Source organism: Leptinotarsa decemlineata, unplaced genomic scaffold, assembly GCF_025532065.1.
Source record: "Leptinotarsa decemlineata unplaced genomic scaffold, Ldec_3_MD MMD2_P_RNA_scaffold_9, whole genome shotgun sequence".
NCBI classification, from domain to species: domain Eukaryota; kingdom Metazoa; phylum Arthropoda; class Insecta; order Coleoptera; family Chrysomelidae; genus Leptinotarsa; species Leptinotarsa decemlineata.
Window position 1 is genome coordinate 3299223 of NW_027412536.1, and position 19344 is coordinate 3318566.

The following is a 19344-nucleotide window of genomic DNA, read 5'->3' on the forward strand; positions in this document are numbered from 1 at the left end:
TCACCTGATACATTGTATCTCCATCCTTGAGTCGAAGTATAGCAATTAAGGCAATTTCTGAATTGGCCTTGACATAAATATTCTTTTCTTTAGTGCCATTCACCAATGTAGGCAGAAGTAATTTGAGAAGGTCTGACGACATTTTCTCTGGTGGAATTATTTTGGCCAAATGAAATGAAACTCTAGCTAGTAGTTGTTTTACATCGTTACTATTGTTGTTCATTGTCTGAAAAAACATTCCATCGTTAATAATTGTTAACAGTAAAATCTAAAAATACAAAAATATTCATTAAATGCAAGTTAGAATCTCTGTTGCTTGGTGATCTTGTAAATGATAAGAGAGAGCAAAGTTACCTGTCTTAGAGCAATGTTGAATGATAATGAAAAAATCGACTTGAATGGAAGCAATACCTGGTTCTTTGTACTATAAATGATTTAGACAAAATTCTTCGACAATCTAGTGTTACTTGTATGAAAAAGCAGTAACTACCTAAAATGTGTCAACAATATAGACTGTTTCCAGTGATAATTTTCCAAATCGCACAATCTCAAGAGTTTCAAGAAACACTCTAGCCTTTTGGTCCAACCGAGAACTTGTCTTTTGGGATGTTCAATGATCAGTACATGTTCTTTTGTGGAAGTCAGTCAATGAAGATATTATATGAATCGGTGTGTAAGAGAAATGGGCTGGCGAATTTTGTGAACAACATTCATATAAACTTCAAATTAAAAAAGAAAAATAGGTACATTCACAAGACTATGTCAACACCTGCTAATTTTTTCCAATACTGCTTTTCACATTTTAGTTTTCATTCACGTTTCAATTTTTCTTATAATTATTGACAACTTTTTTGTGAAATGAAGAGGATTATTACGATTTTTGATTTTTTTTCAAGGTCGCAAGGTGTATTTTTTTGTAAGGTATATTTCTTTCGGCAAATGAAATCTTGGGTCGAACATTCAAAAGATCTGTTCTACTTCTGCTTTTATGACCATGTGTCCTTTGGTAAGTAGTGAAGGAGCTTCAGAAATACAAATATAATACTTTCATATAAAAATAGATAGGGCATTATAAGTATTTTTATCTAATAAAATACTGTTTGCAGCTGATTTTGTGACCCAATTTTTTTACAAAAACATTTTTGTGAAGATTTTTGCCCTTTAACGACCTTGAATATATGCATTACAAACAAGCCACGCTGCCTCCTCAGATATGTTCCGAGACAGTATTCTGAAGGCATCACAATATTTCAAAATGGTCTTATAAAATTCATCGATGCAACTTTTCCAGCCCAACCTAGAGTCGATTCTGATGCCAGAAATGATAACTCCTTTACAGTTATCGACTCATCTGTATACAATCCAGAAGTGTTCCTTTCAGTTTGTGAAAATGAAATTATTTAGAATTTTTCTGTATTGAGCTTAAATTATCGAAGGTGAGATATTGGTCCAGTGTTGTGAATATTGGGAAAATATCATCCTGTAAAATATTTATATGGCTTTTGCAACTAACCATTGAGCATATTGAGTTATGTATTTAGAAGTGATATAAGTAAGATCATGGGTGTAAATAATGTACAAGAATGATCCCTCTGGAACCTTTTTGATAACAGTATTTTTTTCAAACTCCAGCAATGCTTGAAGTCACATAGATAACATATTACTCCGTTAGTCATATTTTCATAAGTTTCATTATACAGGGTGTTTCACTGAGAAATGCATTTACGTTGTGGATAGATAGTGGACACATAGATTATTCTAAATGGCCTATTTTTAATGTACCTCAGATTTTCATATTCAAGATACAGGTTAATTTATCAATTCTGCTCATTTAATTAGTTCTTAATATTTTACGATTCACATTACAACTTTTTTATATTCACTACACATATTTTTTGTACAGGTCCGGAGTTTATAAAAGTTAATAAATATGATTCACTTGAAAAGAGCAGGTAATGTCAAGTTACCTTAAATGTCTTCTATATTGTATAATTTCGAAACGAAATGTATTTGAGAAAATAATTAATAATAATAAATATGCTTTACTCTCACAAGAGTAACTTGTTGACAAAGCACGACCACTATTAGAACTGTATTTTCAATAATACAAGAAAAGAAAATTTGGCATCAATCATCAAGAGCAGAAACTGTTTGGCGGTAGCTTTTATTTAGCTAGGTTTCAATTTCATTTTTTGTTTACCAGCAAGATTTTTGGAACTCATACAATATCAGTAGGGTCCAAATTTTAATATACAAGTAAAAAATGAAACATTAATTTTCAAAGTGATTCAATAAGTTACTAGGAAACATGCAATACAAATAAATATACTATATCACATTATAAATGAAGCTCATTAAAAATCACTAGAAGATGCAATAATGTATTCCTGTAGGCTATGAAAGTGTCTATCTGTTCAAAACATGTTTTTGAGGTTTTTCTGAAGAACTTTTTAGACGAATTTGACGACTTTATGTCGACTGGCAGATATTCGAATATTGTTGGAATACAGAACTAGACACCTTCCTGAAGCACATCAACAACATAAGACCTTCCACCACTTTTACAATGGAGAAGAAAGAATACAACGAATTGCCATTCTTAGACGTATTGGTGAAGAGGATCGACACCAAGTGGGAAATATCTGTATACCGAAAACCCACTCACACAGGACAGTAACTGAACCATGAATCCAACCACCATCAATCGACTAAAAGAGGAATCATCAAGACTCTAGTAGACCGTGCTTTCAGGCTCTGTTATACAAAGGAAGGTTTCGAGAAAGAAATAGGCATCATCAAAAATGATCTTCAACGGGATGGTGACTCCCAAAGTAATGGTAGAACAGACTGGCTAAAAGACAGCAAGAGCCTCGCAAGGAAGAGAAGCCGATACAATCAGTACTTACACTTTCCTACATCAGAACCTGCTTTAGATTCAGAAACGCTATCCGTAGCAGCCTCACGAAGACCATGCCAACAAACGCGGACTGCGATTCCAAGAATTGTATTCGGATACCCTGCGAGTGCGGAAAATCATATATCGGTGAAACTAAGAGTCCATTGAAAGTCCGCATTACCGAGCACAAGAAACACACACAGCGAGGAGAAACCAGCAAATCAGGAATAGCAGAGCATGCTTGGACTCATCAACATAACATCAAGTGGTCCCAAGCTGAGATTATCCACAGGGCGGAACACTGGTTTAGGAGGAAATAGCTGCATATATGTTGTCCAACAACGCATTCAGCCAAGCTAGCAACATATGGAAACCCACAATCGAGCAGCCACAACTCCAGCCAAACGGTGAAGCGAAGAGAGGGAAGAAGGATAGGTGAAAGCACTCGAATGATCTATAAATAGTCAGCTCTCGGTGGAATAAGTCCAGTCATCACCCGAAGACGATTGTGGATACCAACAATCGAAACGTCTTGAAGTAACTTGGCTTGAAATCTTTTGATTTTCATTTCATTTTTTACTGTTCAACTTTCAATTGTTGCTTGTATTTTTATTTTATTGTAATTTCATTTAACGTTTTTTATCAATATAATTGTTATTTTCAGCTATTCACTTTATATCATATTAGACAATGGAAGTCCGATTTAATGAAATTCATCCTCCCCCTTGTTCATATTACTTGGTCCTTTTTCAATTTAGATAGCCACTCTGATTGTTTGAGAGTAGAAGTTTTCATTGCTTGCTAGTATTTTTGGGTTCTCGAAATTGATGTGTCATGTCACCAATACTTCTTGAAAGAGAGAAAACTTGGTGACTTTTCCCTTCGCTGCTAGTTTGTGTTCATCTTTGCGTATGTTGATTCACCTGTTGGTCTGGCTGATGTAAGTCTTGTCACAGTCTTGACATAGTACTTCGTAAACTTCTTGGGACTCCAGTGGAGCATGGACCTTATTGTCCGTTCTGGTACGAATGATGTTGATATGTTGTGTTCACGGAGAATTCTGCTGATTTTATCTGTTTTGTTATTGTTGCAAGATATTCCAAATGATTAATATTTTGTCTGGCTTTTGATCTAGGGCAATTAGAGAGGTGTCATCTGCATACTGGAAAATATATGCTTCATGCCTGAAGTGATTGCCTTGTTGGTGATAATAAATATCAGAGCAGTATAAGTTATATAACAATGTTGAGAGCGGTGAATCCTGTGGAACTCCCTGCTTTGGAGTAAATTCGTCTGAAAAACCATTCAGTATTTCAACTCAACAATTAGAAAATTCTTAACTGTATGTACTAGTACTAGATAGTTAGGACACCCCAATTGATGCAGTTTGATAAAAGACCCTTGTGCCAAATGCTACTGAAAGCTTTGTTCATATCCAGAAAGATCACTCCCGTTTTATTATTGTTCAGCTTGGATGTTTCAATGTTGTTCGTGAGAATCGTCAGAGGATGTATAGTAGATATTGCCTAAATCCAAACTGGTAGTTTGGAATATCATTTACCAGTTAGTTTTTAACAATTACAGGCAGGAGAGTAATCGGACAATAACTGTCTGTGAGGATGTGATCCTTGTTTGGTTTGGAAATTGTAATTATTGTGCCCATTTTTCAATTGGCAGGTACCTGATGCGTTTTATGGCAAAATTCATAGCTTTTTTATGATATATTTGTGAATTTCAATCCAACTTTCTAGATACAGGATTTCAAAATATTCTTCTTCATACATTGAATATATTATTTTTTCAAGTGGGTATATCTTAAAAGAAGTTTTTGTACCATTCGCTCACATTTTCAGAATGATTGCGGTCGAAGTTCAAGTTGTCGCTTTCTTTGTAATTTTTTTTTGTAAATTTTAGCAAACGTGGGTTTTTTTCGAAAGGTAACTCATATTCAATGTTGTTATCTAAAATATCTTTAATATTTCTTCCATTCTTTTTGTATTTTTTTTTTATTCAAATTCGTTTATTCATCTGAATAGAATATCACACAATACATGTCCGTTAGGAGTTATTACATTTAGTACATATATCGTTCATTTGCGAATACAAGTACCTAACAATCATTGTGTTCCTTCTATCAATAAGAATATAAACTAAGCATAGGATGCTTGTGTTTTGCACTTCTTAATGATCATCCAGAAAATCTGCCTAGAGTTTATACAGTTTATGAATCAGACGAGTGATCAGTAAATATTGATTTCAGATAAAAAGTAAAGAGGTGGATTAACAATGGGCTTTGTTTTACGATAGGTATATAGGCAATAATATGCAAATAAGTTTTTGAAGTTTAGTTGCTTGGATTCCTTATACAGACTTTTTGTATTATATCATCTGTCCTTTTTGTAGAGTATTCTTAGCAAACAATTTTGAGTAGTTTGCAATTTTTTTTAGCGTTGTGGTAGAGACATCCCCATATTACTATATCTTAAAATTGACTCAGCTAATGAGTTATAAATTATGGAAAGGTTTTTCCTGCTGAGAATATCACGTAGCAAATAAAACTTATGAATTAGTTGCTGTAATTTCTTTGTTACATATAATGCATGTTCATCCCACCTTAGGTGTTGATCCACTATCACACCAACATACTATAGAAAAGATGAACTCATCTCTAAATCAAATTAAGGATTATTTTTCGGCAAATAAAATGAAATTAAATACTTCAAAAACGAAAGCTATGATTCTAACAACCTCTTACAAATATAAACAAATAAATATAAATACTCTTTCCCTGTATGCTGATGGTCAGAAACTTGAATTTGTGAAAGAATTCAAATATTTAGGTTTTATGTTGGACAACACTATGTCTTTTGGTGCACACTATAACTATATGACTAAAAAGATTTAAAAAAAAACTATATTTCTTCATTAGAATTTCGAAACACCTTTCTACAAATGCGAAAATAACCGTATATAATACAATAATACAGCCCCATTTTGATTATTGCAGTACGCTGTTATACAGTTTTGACCAAAATAAAATTATGTCTCTGCAAAAGTTACAGAACAGAGGAATGAGGGTGGTTCGTGGATGTAATCGTTATGCAAGTATATGCTTTATGCTCAGTGCATTACAGTGGATGTCTATTCGTGAAAGATATTACAAGTCAGCAATGATATTTATTTTTAAGATAACCAATCATATGCTACCTTCTTATTTCGAAGAATTTATCATTTATAGAAATTCCACTCACAATTACACTACTAGACAAAATGACAATTTTCACCTGCCACGATGTAGTTTATCAAACTCCATGAAAATTTTATTATATAAAGGCCTCAGCTGAACTATTATGGTTTTAGGGGACTTTCATACCAGTGGATTGAGTCCTATTTATTAAATAGAAATCAAATTGTCAAGTCTACAGAATCTTCCTCATTAGAAACAATTAAATCTGGCATTCCACAAGGGTCTGTCCTAGGTCCAGTTCTTTTTCTATTATATATAAATGATTTGACAAATATACATATATCCGGTAGATTCACATTATTCGCCGATGATACTACCATCATCTGGCACAGTCCGTCTCTCCAGAATTTAAATAAAATAATCATTGAAGATACATCCAAAATTTCCAAATGGTGTGAGTGTAATATACTTTCTTTTAATATTAAAAAAACAAAGCTAATTACTTTCAAATGTACGCTTAATGATATCAATATTGGAGTAAGTAGCATTGAAAGTAAGGGATATACTAAATACTTAGGACTATTTATTGATGGTAAGCTAAAATTTGATGAACATATTTTAGCATTAAGGAAAAACATATCATCTGGGTGTTTTGCTGTTAAATTGGTAGCCAAGGAATTAGATTTGCAATCGGCAAAATTGATTTATTATTCTTTAATCGAATCCCGCTTGCGCTACGGTATTGCATTCTGGGGAAGCTGCAGTAGTTATCTCTTTAATAGTATTCTGGTTTTACAGAAACATGCTATACGATATATGTCCAAAGCTAATTATCGCGACTCTTGCAAACCTTTATTCAAACAATTCGGAATTCTAACAGTAATGGATTTATACATTTTTGAAACTGTTACATTAATAAAGAAACATATTGACAGATTTGGGTCACCCCAAGTTCATTACACTACTAGACAAGACAATAATATTAAACTTCCGAGACCGACTTCCACTTTATTTAAAGATTCATTCATTTACAATGGATGCAAAATATTCAAACATTTACCTGATGAAATTAAAGACATTATACCTCTTAAGCAGTTCAGAAAAGCTGTAAAAAATATTTTGGTTGTTAGACCGTATTACTACCTTGAGGAATATTTCAGTGACACGCTATCATAGTTGTACTATTCATACTCCATAATTCTTAGTAATAATTCATTTTTAAATATTCTTAAAGCGATATTGTGGTTTAGGTATATGATTCATAATTTCACACATTGTTATCCAGATTGATATACATGTATATATATATATATATATATATATATATATATATATATATATATATATATATATATATATATATATATGTATATATATATGTATATATATGTATATATATGTATATATATATATATATATATATATATATATATATATATATTTTTAAATATTCTTAAAGCGATATTGTGGTTTAGGTATATGATTCATAATTTCACACATTGTTATCCAGATTGATATACATGTATATATATATATATATATATATATATGTGTGTGTGTGTATATATATATTTTCTCTCTTTTAAAAATTGACTCAGGCTTAGAACTTTATTGTGTTTCTAATGTATGTACTATGCATGTGTGTGTCTGTTGGTGTGTGTGTACACACACCTTGTACTGATTTTAATATTTTATATGTATTATTTTGTACTATTTTTAAGCTTTGTAACCATGATTTATCATGTATACAATAAAGCATATTCTCTCTCTCTCTGAATATAACAAACTTCCCCAAAATGTGAAGAATAATAAAAACCTGTTTCAATTCAAAAAAGATTTGACTGATTATATGAAAGGTATCACAATAGAATAGATAGTAAGTGACTTGGTATATATTATGTATTTATATGTACCTATTGTATATATGTATTATATCCTTACTATGTGTGTCTATATAACATGAAATATTATGTATATTTTTTGTGTATTAGGATCTTTCTACCAATAAATCATTCATTCATTCATTCAAATAAACAACAACAGTAATCCCTTAGGCATTACGCAAGGTGTCCCTCAAGGATCAATATTAGGTCCCCTTCTATTCATAGTATTTGCCAATGACCTCATATAATACTTGAATGAACACAATAAAATTATTACAACATGTTATGCAGACGACACAAACATTTTGATCATAGAAGAATATTTAGTATCATTAAAATTATTGGCTGAGACTACCTATGCTAAGGTGATAACATGGTCAGAAAAAAACTACTTAATAATTAATAAATCAAAGACTAATGCCCTGATGTTTTGTTCAAATAGTCGGGAACAACACAAGCTTTTGTTGTTTGAAAATACCAATAACGTCATGTCTTCTTCTGAATCTATCAAAATGCTAGGCATTACCTTTGATTCAAAGCTCTCATGGATTTCTCATATTGATACTGTCTGCGGCAAACTTAGAAAAGGATGTTACGCACTCAAGTTTATGTCGAGTCATTGCAGTGAAAATATCCTTCTGTCTTTATACTTTGCCCCCTTCCATTCTCATATGAGATACTGAATTTTAAACTGGGGAGCAAGTTCCTCTGTACAAAGGGTGTTTTTATTAAAAAAATACGCAATCAGAATAATTGCAAAAGTGAGTAGAAGAGAGTCATGCAGAGAGATTTTCAAAAAATTTAATATTTTTGACTGTTACGAGCACATACATCCTCGAAGCGTGTTGTTTCATTTTCAAAAATAAGGCCACTTATAATGCCATCAGAACACACCATGAACATGATACCAGAAGAAAAAACCTTATTTTACCCCACTGGCATATCACCGTCCGGTATCAAAAAAACTTTGAATATATTGGATGCAAATGCTATAATTCCCTGGCAGATCACATAAAGAATGCAGCTTCTTTAACAATTTTCAAAAATCTCCTGAAAAAACTGCTACACTATAAAAGAATTTTTTAATTAGGAAACTTTAATTTTAAATGGAATATGTAGGCAATATGCTTTTCGTGTATATGCAAACTAATGTGCATTTATGTATGTAAACATGTATGTGTATTTATATTTATGTGAATATCTATAACAAATTTTTTCAAATATGTATTGTATTATGTTGTTATACTACTTTTTGACATTTTTCACAATTTTCCTGTATTTTTTCACAAGTTAATTGCTAAAAAGAAAATAAATAAATAAATAAATAAATTAGTTCATTATCTGACACTATCCGAAGTTATAAAATTTCTATGCGGATCTTTTCTATTTTTTTGTCTAATCTTTTCTGCTAAGTTATGCCCTATATTTGTGAAGTATGTGTTGAAGATATTTGATTTTTCTGTGTTATTTGGATAACTTCCCTTCGTTTCAATAGGTTTTGCCGCTCTTTTCATGAATGTCTTCACATATTTGAATCCAATTGTGGGTTCTGTATTCTTGGATCAAATTTTGAATGTTCTTGTTAAATTTATTAATTGAAACTTCGGACGTTAGATCTCTGTTTGCTCTATACTCATGACACATCTTTTTTTTTTCTCAATCAAACTCGCAATAAATGGAGGAAGTTCATGTGCGCTGAAATTATATTTGGTTTCGGTGTATATTCTACAATTTATTACAATAGACTTTTGTTTGTTGATGGTTGATTTCACCTTCCAAAGTATCTATATACCTCATCTTGTAGTTATTCACTTTTTCCATATCCATTTTTTGGGAGTTGTAAAGGATGATCATACAGTCTAGTAAATGTGAGAAAAATTACTTCACCAGCTAATACCACGATGAATATTGAATTAAATGAACAAGAAGCATTTCCTCAGAGAAGAAACTTGCATAAAGGTCTGTCAGATATAAACCAATGTCCATCATGGTATTAGCCAGGGAAGTAGTTTTCTGGCAGGCATTTACCAGATTCTAAGGTGTAAGAATGTTGAAAGAAGTGAATGTTTTGAAATTTCGTTTCGAAATACATGTAATATGGAGTGCATTCCTAAATTTTATATAGATGAAAATTTCTCACAATTCCCTCACTATGAGTACTATAGATTATTCATATATCATATGTCAAAAGAAAGAAATTAACGAATTGAAAAAATCATATACACAATCACAATACAAGAAACTGTAAGACTACACCCATTATGTTAGCTTCCAAGCTCTACAACATTAGGATATTAATCCGAATTCAATTATAGTGAATAGGAATGAACTGAAATGCAAGCTGAGTGAATGTTTAAGAAATAATGATCGTGCATCATAAGTTTAAAAAATAATGATGTTTACTCTTTTTGAAACTTTTTAATTTTAATCTCCCTTGCATGAAATACAACTTTATTAAAATGTAGAGACTGAATTAAAAGAGTTACTGCTTATACTTACCCTAACAAAAGGAACCAACAAAGTGTGAGGAATGGTTTCATCGTTCAATAGCAGATACTTTAACAAATAACCACAAGACCTGATTGCAGTCTGCGTTATAGTAATAGACTGGGATGATAGCTGACTTAAAAGTGTTTGAATTAGTTTTTTCCTGTACTGTTCGTCCCATAAACTTTCAGGGGATTCTTTCAAAGCCACTGACAGCGCCGAACTTAGGCCTTCTCGTAAAGTGTTGTTGAAGGAACTATCATCACCTAAAAGTATAGAAAGATACATCAATAAAGAAGACCGACTAAAAAAAGTCCATTCAAAACAACTACTTTGAAACATATAAAATAAATTGTAGTTTGCCACTTTTTTTGTACAAAGATGTCGTAATCCTGCCTGGGAAATGCATGTTTTTCCGTTTTCAAAGAAACGTTAATGAGGAGTTGAAGACAAGTGTTTTCAATCTAAAACTTGAATTACACCTTGACAGTTTATTTCAATGGACTTTTATATATTATGTTGTATAGCGACCTTGTGAATATCTGTTTCAATAATGAATGTTTCAAGTACCAACTGAATAGAAAAATTATTTTTTATGTAATTCAATAATCATATGTTTCAAATGATTATTTTGGCAGCAATTATTTTTTTTACACATATGGCAACCCACACATTATAGATAGATAGATCTTTATTTAAAAATAGGTAACCCTAATATACATATATATCCCAATTAAATCAACGGTGTGTATATATATACAACATTAGACAAACACAAAGAAAGAAATACAATGCAACAATAATATACGAAAATCACAATTTTAAAAATAGAATTAATAGAACTAGTAGAATTACAAAAATTACAAGAATTGTTTTCAGTACGATGTCTATTTCATCTTAATAAGTTCTTTCAATTGTTTTTTAAACAAATTCAATGATGATGATGTTTTAATGAAGTCTGGTAGTTTATTAAATTCTTGGAAACCTTTGAAAAATAAAGAGTTCATAGTACTGCGATAAGCAGTGCTGCTAATGTGAATGTCATTTTTACCCCGAGTGTTATAAGTGTGAATGTCTCTATTCAATATTATAAATGTATGAAAGTAAACAGGAGCCAGGTTATTCAATATTTTATATACAAAAATCATAGTGAAATAATACATTCTTTTTTCGACTGAGAACCAATTAAGCGTTGCTAACATAGTTCTTATGGGGGTGAGACGATTAGTTCTCAGAATTATTCTCATGCCACGATTTTGAAGTTTTTGTAGCATATTCAGCTTAGTAAGATCAAACAAAAACAGGGCTGATGAGCAATAATGAAAACGTGGCTGAATAATTGAATTATATACCGTGATTTTTGTTTCGGTTGATAATTCCTGGGCTATACGAGAGAAAAAATAAAGTTTTTTTGAAATTTTTTTATGAATATAATTGAAATGGGTATTGAAGTTCAGAAAGTTATCCAACTGGAAGCCCAAATACTTGATATTCGATACAATTTCCATTTGTTCATTAGTGATATGTTTAGGTTAAGGCTATTAATATTAATGGTATCATATCTGTAGTTACTTGTGAATATCATAGCCTGACTTTTAGACACATTCAATTTCAATTTATTCAAACTCAAATACTTGCTAATTGATTGTAAAACATTATTCATTTTTTGAATAGCCGTATCTAGGCAGACGTCACTACAAGCAATTAAGGTATCATCAGCAAAGAGGTTAATGAATTCGCATTCCACAAAGAGGTTAATATCATTAATGTATTATAGAAACAATAATGGGCCCAAAACACTTCCCTGTGGAATGCCAACATCATTATCTAACTCAGACGAAACTTCAGACTTGAAACGTACCCTTTGGCTACGTTGCTGGAGGTAGTTATTTAGCCATTGATATACCTTGCCCCTTATCCCATATTGCTTGAGTTTAACCAACAATATTTTACGATCAGTGTTTTCGAATGCTCTCTTCAGATCAAGGAACACAATAATTACATATTTCTTATTATCCAATTGAGTTTTTATATGGCATAAAGTTAATTGTAACGCGGATTCGCATGAAAACTGTTTTCGAAATCCTGACTGATTATTCATTAAAATACAATTTGACTCAACATGATGTAATAACTGATCGTATACAGCCACTTCGAGTAATTTTTCGATAGGTGGTAATGTATTGATTGGGCAAACTTCATCAGCTTTATTGGTATTAGGAACTTTTTGAATTGGTACAATAGTGCTAATTTTCAAACTTTGTGGAATTTCACCAGTAGTTAACGATGTATTAACGAAATTTAGAATAGCATGTCCTATAGTTTCAAATATCTCCTTTAGCATCCTACAGTTCAATATTTCATGAATAGAAAATTTATTGTTCATGCCGCGGATTATTTTTCGTAAGTGAGGCATTGTGAGTACTTCAAATTTATCGAATGGCATGTATATATTATTATTTAAGTTGGTCCAGTCTTCATTAATATTTATACTATGAACTATACTGTGAATGCTTTCAATAAAGTAGTGATTAAAACTTTGTGCTATTTCTAAGTTGTCTTTTATAATTTTTTGCCCATCTAATGTATCAAAAATTATATTGATTGAAAAATTAAAAAAAGCATATAACAATATTTATGTAAGTATGGGAAGGAGGTGAGAGTTTTGCTTACTTTTGCTGACAAGGGGGGGTGAATAAGATATAACCATCTCAATTATGTTAACTACCCTGAATTGGTATAGTTCAACTCAAAAACTATTTCATTTGTCAATAACATTCATCCACCAAAATCAGGAAGAATTCATTACCAAATTACTTCGATTTCTTTATTACTTATATTAAGCAAATTCAAAGTTACAATATACTAGGACTATTAATGAATTCCACATGTCGAGAACCAAACCATGATATCATTGTTTTTAGGCAGACTGAATAATTTCAATGAACTCCCTCAGAACATTGAAGGTTCAACAACTTTTAGTTTCAAAAATGAACTGAATATTGAAATATTTTTCCGTTTCTTTAACTTTCAAAGCACTTTCAAATTTCTACACATATTTATATACATTTGTACACTTATTTTCAAGAATAATAATAGGTTTATCATTTTTTTTTACTTCTATTTTAATGAAGATTGGTACATTAGGAATTCCTACCTCAAATACAGATTTAATTTCAGATCATAATCACTTTCACTTCATTTAGTATATGTTTTCTTGATTATTTTAGATCATAGGTTCATAAATGAGTGGTAATCATTACAACTTAAAATAGTTCAATTCGACTTTCTACAAGAAACGCAATAATTTTCTTGTAGCATGTAATAAACTTTATTTGGCATTAAGTGTTTCACAGCCCTTCTAGAATGTATATCTACAGTTATGAAACAAATATGTACTGGAAGATGATTGAACATTGTTTTGGATTGTACATAATTGACTTTGTCAGGTTGTCAAGAACATAAGTGAATCAAGGAATGAACCCTGAAGAACACCATAGATATGGTAATCTCACTGTTCAATGGGTCATGAAATTAGGTTGGTTACAGAATTTGTCACAACATATATTCATAATCACATTTCGGTAGTCTCATTAGCCATCTTCTGGTGAAGTTTAGAAATAGGCTGTTCTAGGCGCAAGTAACTTCCTGTATATGAAAAGCAGAAATTTATTTCTTTTGGTCGGAACGACCAACGGTTTCGGAGTACTAACTCCTCATCAGTACCGGAAGAGGTATTTCAGACGAAGTAAACCGTCTAAATATACCGAACATCAAACAAACAAAATTAATTCCAACTAGTCATAAGCTCTATCTGCAGTTGGTTTAATAGGATGTACCACTGTGTCATCTGCAGACTAAGTCCGGAAACAACTTCACAAACACATGGGAGTCAGAATAATAAATAAGTATCTTCTGGAGAGGTGCATATGACATGCTCAAGTTTAGGTGAAACAGCTCACCCTTGGCTCTAACGTGAACCTACGACTTCATAGGTACGTGTAGCAGATACACGCGCAGAAAGCTGGGTTAGTTGTTTTTTTTTGTTGATCTGCCACATCTGTTTTTTGTTTTGTTTGATCTGCCACATGTACCTACAAAGTCGTAGGTTCACATGAGAGGCAAGGGTAAGGTGTTTTCACCTAAACTTTCATAAAATAAATATTACTTATTACTTACACAAAATATACTCATTTAATGTGGTATCCAACTGCTCAGGTGAGAGGTATTTGCACATAGCCCCCAAACAACCTGCAGCACATCTTCTAACAGAATCTTCTGGTACTCCTAAATATGTTACCAATGTTGTATGTATTTGCTTTTTGACAGGTTCAGACATTTTATCACCAGCTGGTGTTATAATACCTCTCAGTGCATGTAAAGTAGTTTCCCTAAAATGTCATAATCATCTCTTAGAAATGTAAGATGTACAACAGTGAATTTGAGGAAAATAAAAAGTATCGCTTTATTTTCCTTGATTAACAATGACACAATCATTGTTAATAGAACTCAGCATTATGGAATAAAAGTCAAGATTTGTGTGTATACTTGCCTAATTGTTATATCCTCCGTATTTTTTATTGTATTATGTAAATCTGTGAAAAGTGGATCTGCTCTTTGGTGGATTCCAATAAGATGACTCAAAGCTGTAGCAGATTTCAACCTAACTGATCGATTAGGATCATTCAATGATTTAACGAATGTGGTTTGTAGCTGCGGCAGAAACTGTTTCAGCATTATTCCAACCTGAAATTTTAAAAATCAAATATATGACATATACAGTACAAACTGATTTCAAGATTTCGAAATTGTTTAGTATTTTCTCACTTATTCATTCAGTCAATACATCAACAGAAATCAAATTCAACACTTTGCAAATAACTGTATGTCAACAATGTATAGAATAGATGGAAACATACCTTAGCTAACAAAATGGCCAGAGCTTCCAAAACAGCAGTCTTAACATTAGCACTAAACCTGTCTCCTAAAATTCTGATAAGAGGACCAGTAATAGCAACAACACTTGGTTGCAAGGCTGATGCACTGGTAACCTTGATAATCTCACCCAGACCTTGAGCCGCTGTCTCTTTTTCATCTCCATCTCCATTTAAGATTGCCTCCCGAAAAATGGGAAGAATTGGAGCAATTCCCTTCGGCAAACAGAATCCTGGCAAAAGGTCAGATGTACCTTTCATGTCCGACATTGCATAACGGACAGCTTGACGAACATCTGATACATAAGTGGCTTGCTGTTTTGGTTCCAGAGTCTACAAAAATTCAATACCAAAATCAATTTCACTGATTGCAAACTTCGAAAAATGTTTCTATTATTGTGTATCATACTTTTGTAACGGCGTTCAGTGCTTCCCAGGACATCTGCAGGACATCCTTATCAGAATCAGTGCAGAGGTGAATGAGTCCTCTTAGTAACTGAGGAATATAGGCAGAATACTGAGCTTTTGAATTGGCACAAAAACCGCATAATAACGTAGCTGCTGCCCTTCTTTGATCAGGATTATCAGTTCTTGAATTTTCCAACATTGTATCAATAATTGTCCTAACCCCTACCTCATCCACTACTGACAACACAACTGAATGACAATACTCCATTTGCTGGAATATCAAAATCACAAACTTATTGTCATAATATATCATTTAAATTTGAACAATGTCAATGAAAAAAAAATACTTATATTTGGGAATTGAAGGGAAAGTATCATTAAAAATGTTATTGTATTTCATTAAAATTTCATATCACCTCTGCTTCAGCAGGAGTACCTCTGGATAAGGCTAGAGCTGTCTGAAGAGCAGGCAGAATCCGGGGTAGGTATTTATTCAATGCATCTCCAGCCACAGTTGCCAAAATTGCCAACGCTTTTGTATTGGCAGGGGGTGCAGTCAATTGGGGCACTAAGTAAGGTAATACGACTCGGGATTTGATTGACATAACCTGTCTTAATCCGTCTAATGTCCATTCTGCCACATTGGGATCCTCATGATTCTGAAAAATAGAATGATTTTGCTGTACAATGGCATAGAAATACTAGATGGAACATCTCAATGAATACTACCAAATCTATTCTCGGAATGAGACTTTTTTCTCAATAGTGGTGTGTGTTATTGTGTGTTCCTATATTATATGTCCGATGTTTTATATAGGTCAAACTGGAAGAACATTCAAAGCCCGCAATAAGGAACACAAAAATAGTTTCCAGAATGGAAAAAAAAATCCACATATGTCCACATAGTTCACGCTTGAGGACGCTATTGTATAGCAAACACGGGTAGCGATTTTTGTAAAACCCTTTATAGTGAAAATCATACAATAAACTGTATTAATTAGTTTTAATATGGATTTTCATCAAGTATCGGCCAGTTCTATTCAATTATGTTATTATATTATATTCCCAAGAAAAAGAAGTCACCCACTTTTGATGAAAGGTGCTACTCCCAGTGCCATACATGAATGTCACCCTCTAGGCTCGATCCAAACTCATTTACAAAGTGTTTTCAACATTTTATTAAATATGTAAAACCCACTGAAGAATCTCCGGTATTGCTTATTCTAAATGACCATAAAGTCATACAAGATATCTTAAATTGATAGACCTTGTAAAAAAAATCATGTCCACTTACTATCAATCCCTCCACATTCCAGGCACAAAATACAACTAATGAATAAGTCATTCATGAGACCACAAAAAAATATGTTTCTGATGAAATAATATCATGCCCACTAATAATACGATATGATGGAAGTATTTAGACACACATATCTACGTACTCAAAGCTGAGATAGCTGTCAGTGGTTTTCGTGAGACAGGATTACATCCTGTTAATAGAAATGTTTTTAGATATCATGATTTTATTTATATGGATAATGAGCAAGAAGTTAATATGCCCAATCAAGAAAATATTACACCAGAGCCAACCACTTCACCTTCGGCTTCTGCAATAGAAAATGAACCTGTTAACTGACACCCACCATAAACGAACTTGTTATGAGTGATGTAAAGGCTAAGGCCAATGATTGTGTCTCTTCTTCAAAAAACGAGAATAAAACACCATCTGTATATTATGAACAAGTACCAAAAATAGCACCTAGGAAAACTACTAACCGAGGCAGAAAGACTGCTAAGTTCTCATTACTTGATCTCCATACGAAAATGAATTGCAAAACTCTAAAAAAGAAATGAAACCAAATCGAAAAAACTATTAATACACTCACACGGCGATATTAAATGAGTTATGATGTTAATGTACATGTCATTTTAATTTTTCTACTTATTGATATAATCAGAACTTATTTTATTACATGATTATTAATTATAAAAGCATATACCATTTAGTTTCAGTTCTGTCTGGGCCAGCTGTTGCACAGCATAAGATTCACTAATTTTCAAAAATTCTTCAATGAGTTGTATTAAACAATTCTGTTTTGAAGTGATTCAATTCAATAACAACGGAAATTATAAAACCATTTCCAGACAGTAATGAACCATGCAGTTCATGAATTTTAACAGTAAGGGACAATATATGTTTATTGAAAACCTAACATACTTTCATATAAAACCCCAATCTTGATCCACATTTTTTTCATAACTTCTTTTCTTGGTCTCAAAGACACAGATCCTAGTACAAAACAAAAATATGAGTTTTCAAATATCTTACCAGTTGATTCAGTAAGGTAGGTAAAATATCATCAAGTGCCCTAGCTCCTACTGTTGAATGCAGGCTGTCGAATGTTTTAGCTGCAGCCTGTCTGACTTCTGGAAGAGGATCACACAAGGCTTTCCTTACTGTTGGCACCAATGAATTTACGAAAGTAAGAACCATGTCTTTGGAAGTGGAAGCCATTATCTCTGAAAGGCCAATGCATACTCCCTGTCTTTGATCAGCTCGATCAGATTGTAGCCCGCGCTCTAAAATTGGAATGATTTCAGGTAAGACCCTTTCACCTAATTTTCGAACTAAATCTCCCAAAGTTCTTGCAGCGACTTGTCGTTTATCATAACTGTCACTGGCTAAACACCTGAAAATCAACAATATCCCTGAAGCATTTCAAATGATATTCTTGTGATGCACTGTTTGGAATTTTTAGTGTAGTAATGAATATTACTGGAGTATTATCTCAAACGTTTTATTCAACACCCCGACACGTGTTTCGATCACCAAGTGACCATCTTCCTCTTGAAGATAATCACTTGGTGATCGAAACACGTATCGAGGTGTTAAAAATGACAGTTTGGTATTGGGATAAAACTTCAGTAATATTTAATAAAAGTCTTTCGAAGTAATAATGTAACAAATGAATTACAGCTTGGTCTACAGTCATTTAAGCTACAATGTGGTTCTTTGGGGATATGCCACCAACAAAGATAGGGTTTTTATTTCCCAAAAAAAAAATTATCAAAAAATTATTTGATATCCAATGGAGAGAATCGTGCAAACAGCACTTCATATCATATCAAATCCTGCCATTCCCTTGTATTTACATATTTAAATGCTTACTATACATCCACGATAATTTAACAAAATATAACACAAATTCTTCTTACCACAGTTACTCAACCAGAAATGGAAAATTGTTTAGTATTCCTAGACACAGATCCTCTAAATTTGAACAGTCACCCAAATATATGGGAATAAAATTATTCAATCGCCTACCTGATCACTTTAAAACCATGAATTTGATGTCATTTAAAAGAGAAGTTAAAAATTTGCTCCTGTATAAGGCTTATTACAGTGTCAGTGAATTCCTTTTAGACGACTTTAGCTGATTGCGGTCCAGACTTTCATCCAGATTTTATTATTTTATTATACATCCAATTTTGACTAATCTTGTTTTTTTTTCTTTATATTTTATACATTTTTATACTTTGAAACAAACT

General features: G+C 32.3%; 1 protein-coding gene across 1 annotated transcript in view; it reads right to left on the reverse strand.

Annotated features, from left to right (window-relative positions):
• l(3)80Fj (lethal (3) 80Fj) overlaps window positions 1–19344 on the reverse strand; it is a 64158-nt gene that overhangs the window by 331 nt on the left and 44483 nt on the right. The window contains exons 23-30 of the mRNA XM_074170437.1: window positions 18125–18485; window positions 16212–16454; window positions 15797–16066; window positions 15373–15720; window positions 15006–15199; window positions 14633–14844; window positions 10466–10719; window positions 5–226 (exon numbers count right to left, since the gene is read on the reverse strand). Of these exons, the coding sequence (XP_074026538.1) occupies window positions 5–226; window positions 10466–10719; window positions 14633–14844; window positions 15006–15199; window positions 15373–15720; window positions 15797–16066; window positions 16212–16454; window positions 18125–18485 (2104 nt within the window). The remainder of the gene's footprint in view (window positions 1–4; window positions 227–10465; window positions 10720–14632; window positions 14845–15005; window positions 15200–15372; window positions 15721–15796; window positions 16067–16211; window positions 16455–18124; window positions 18486–19344) is intronic.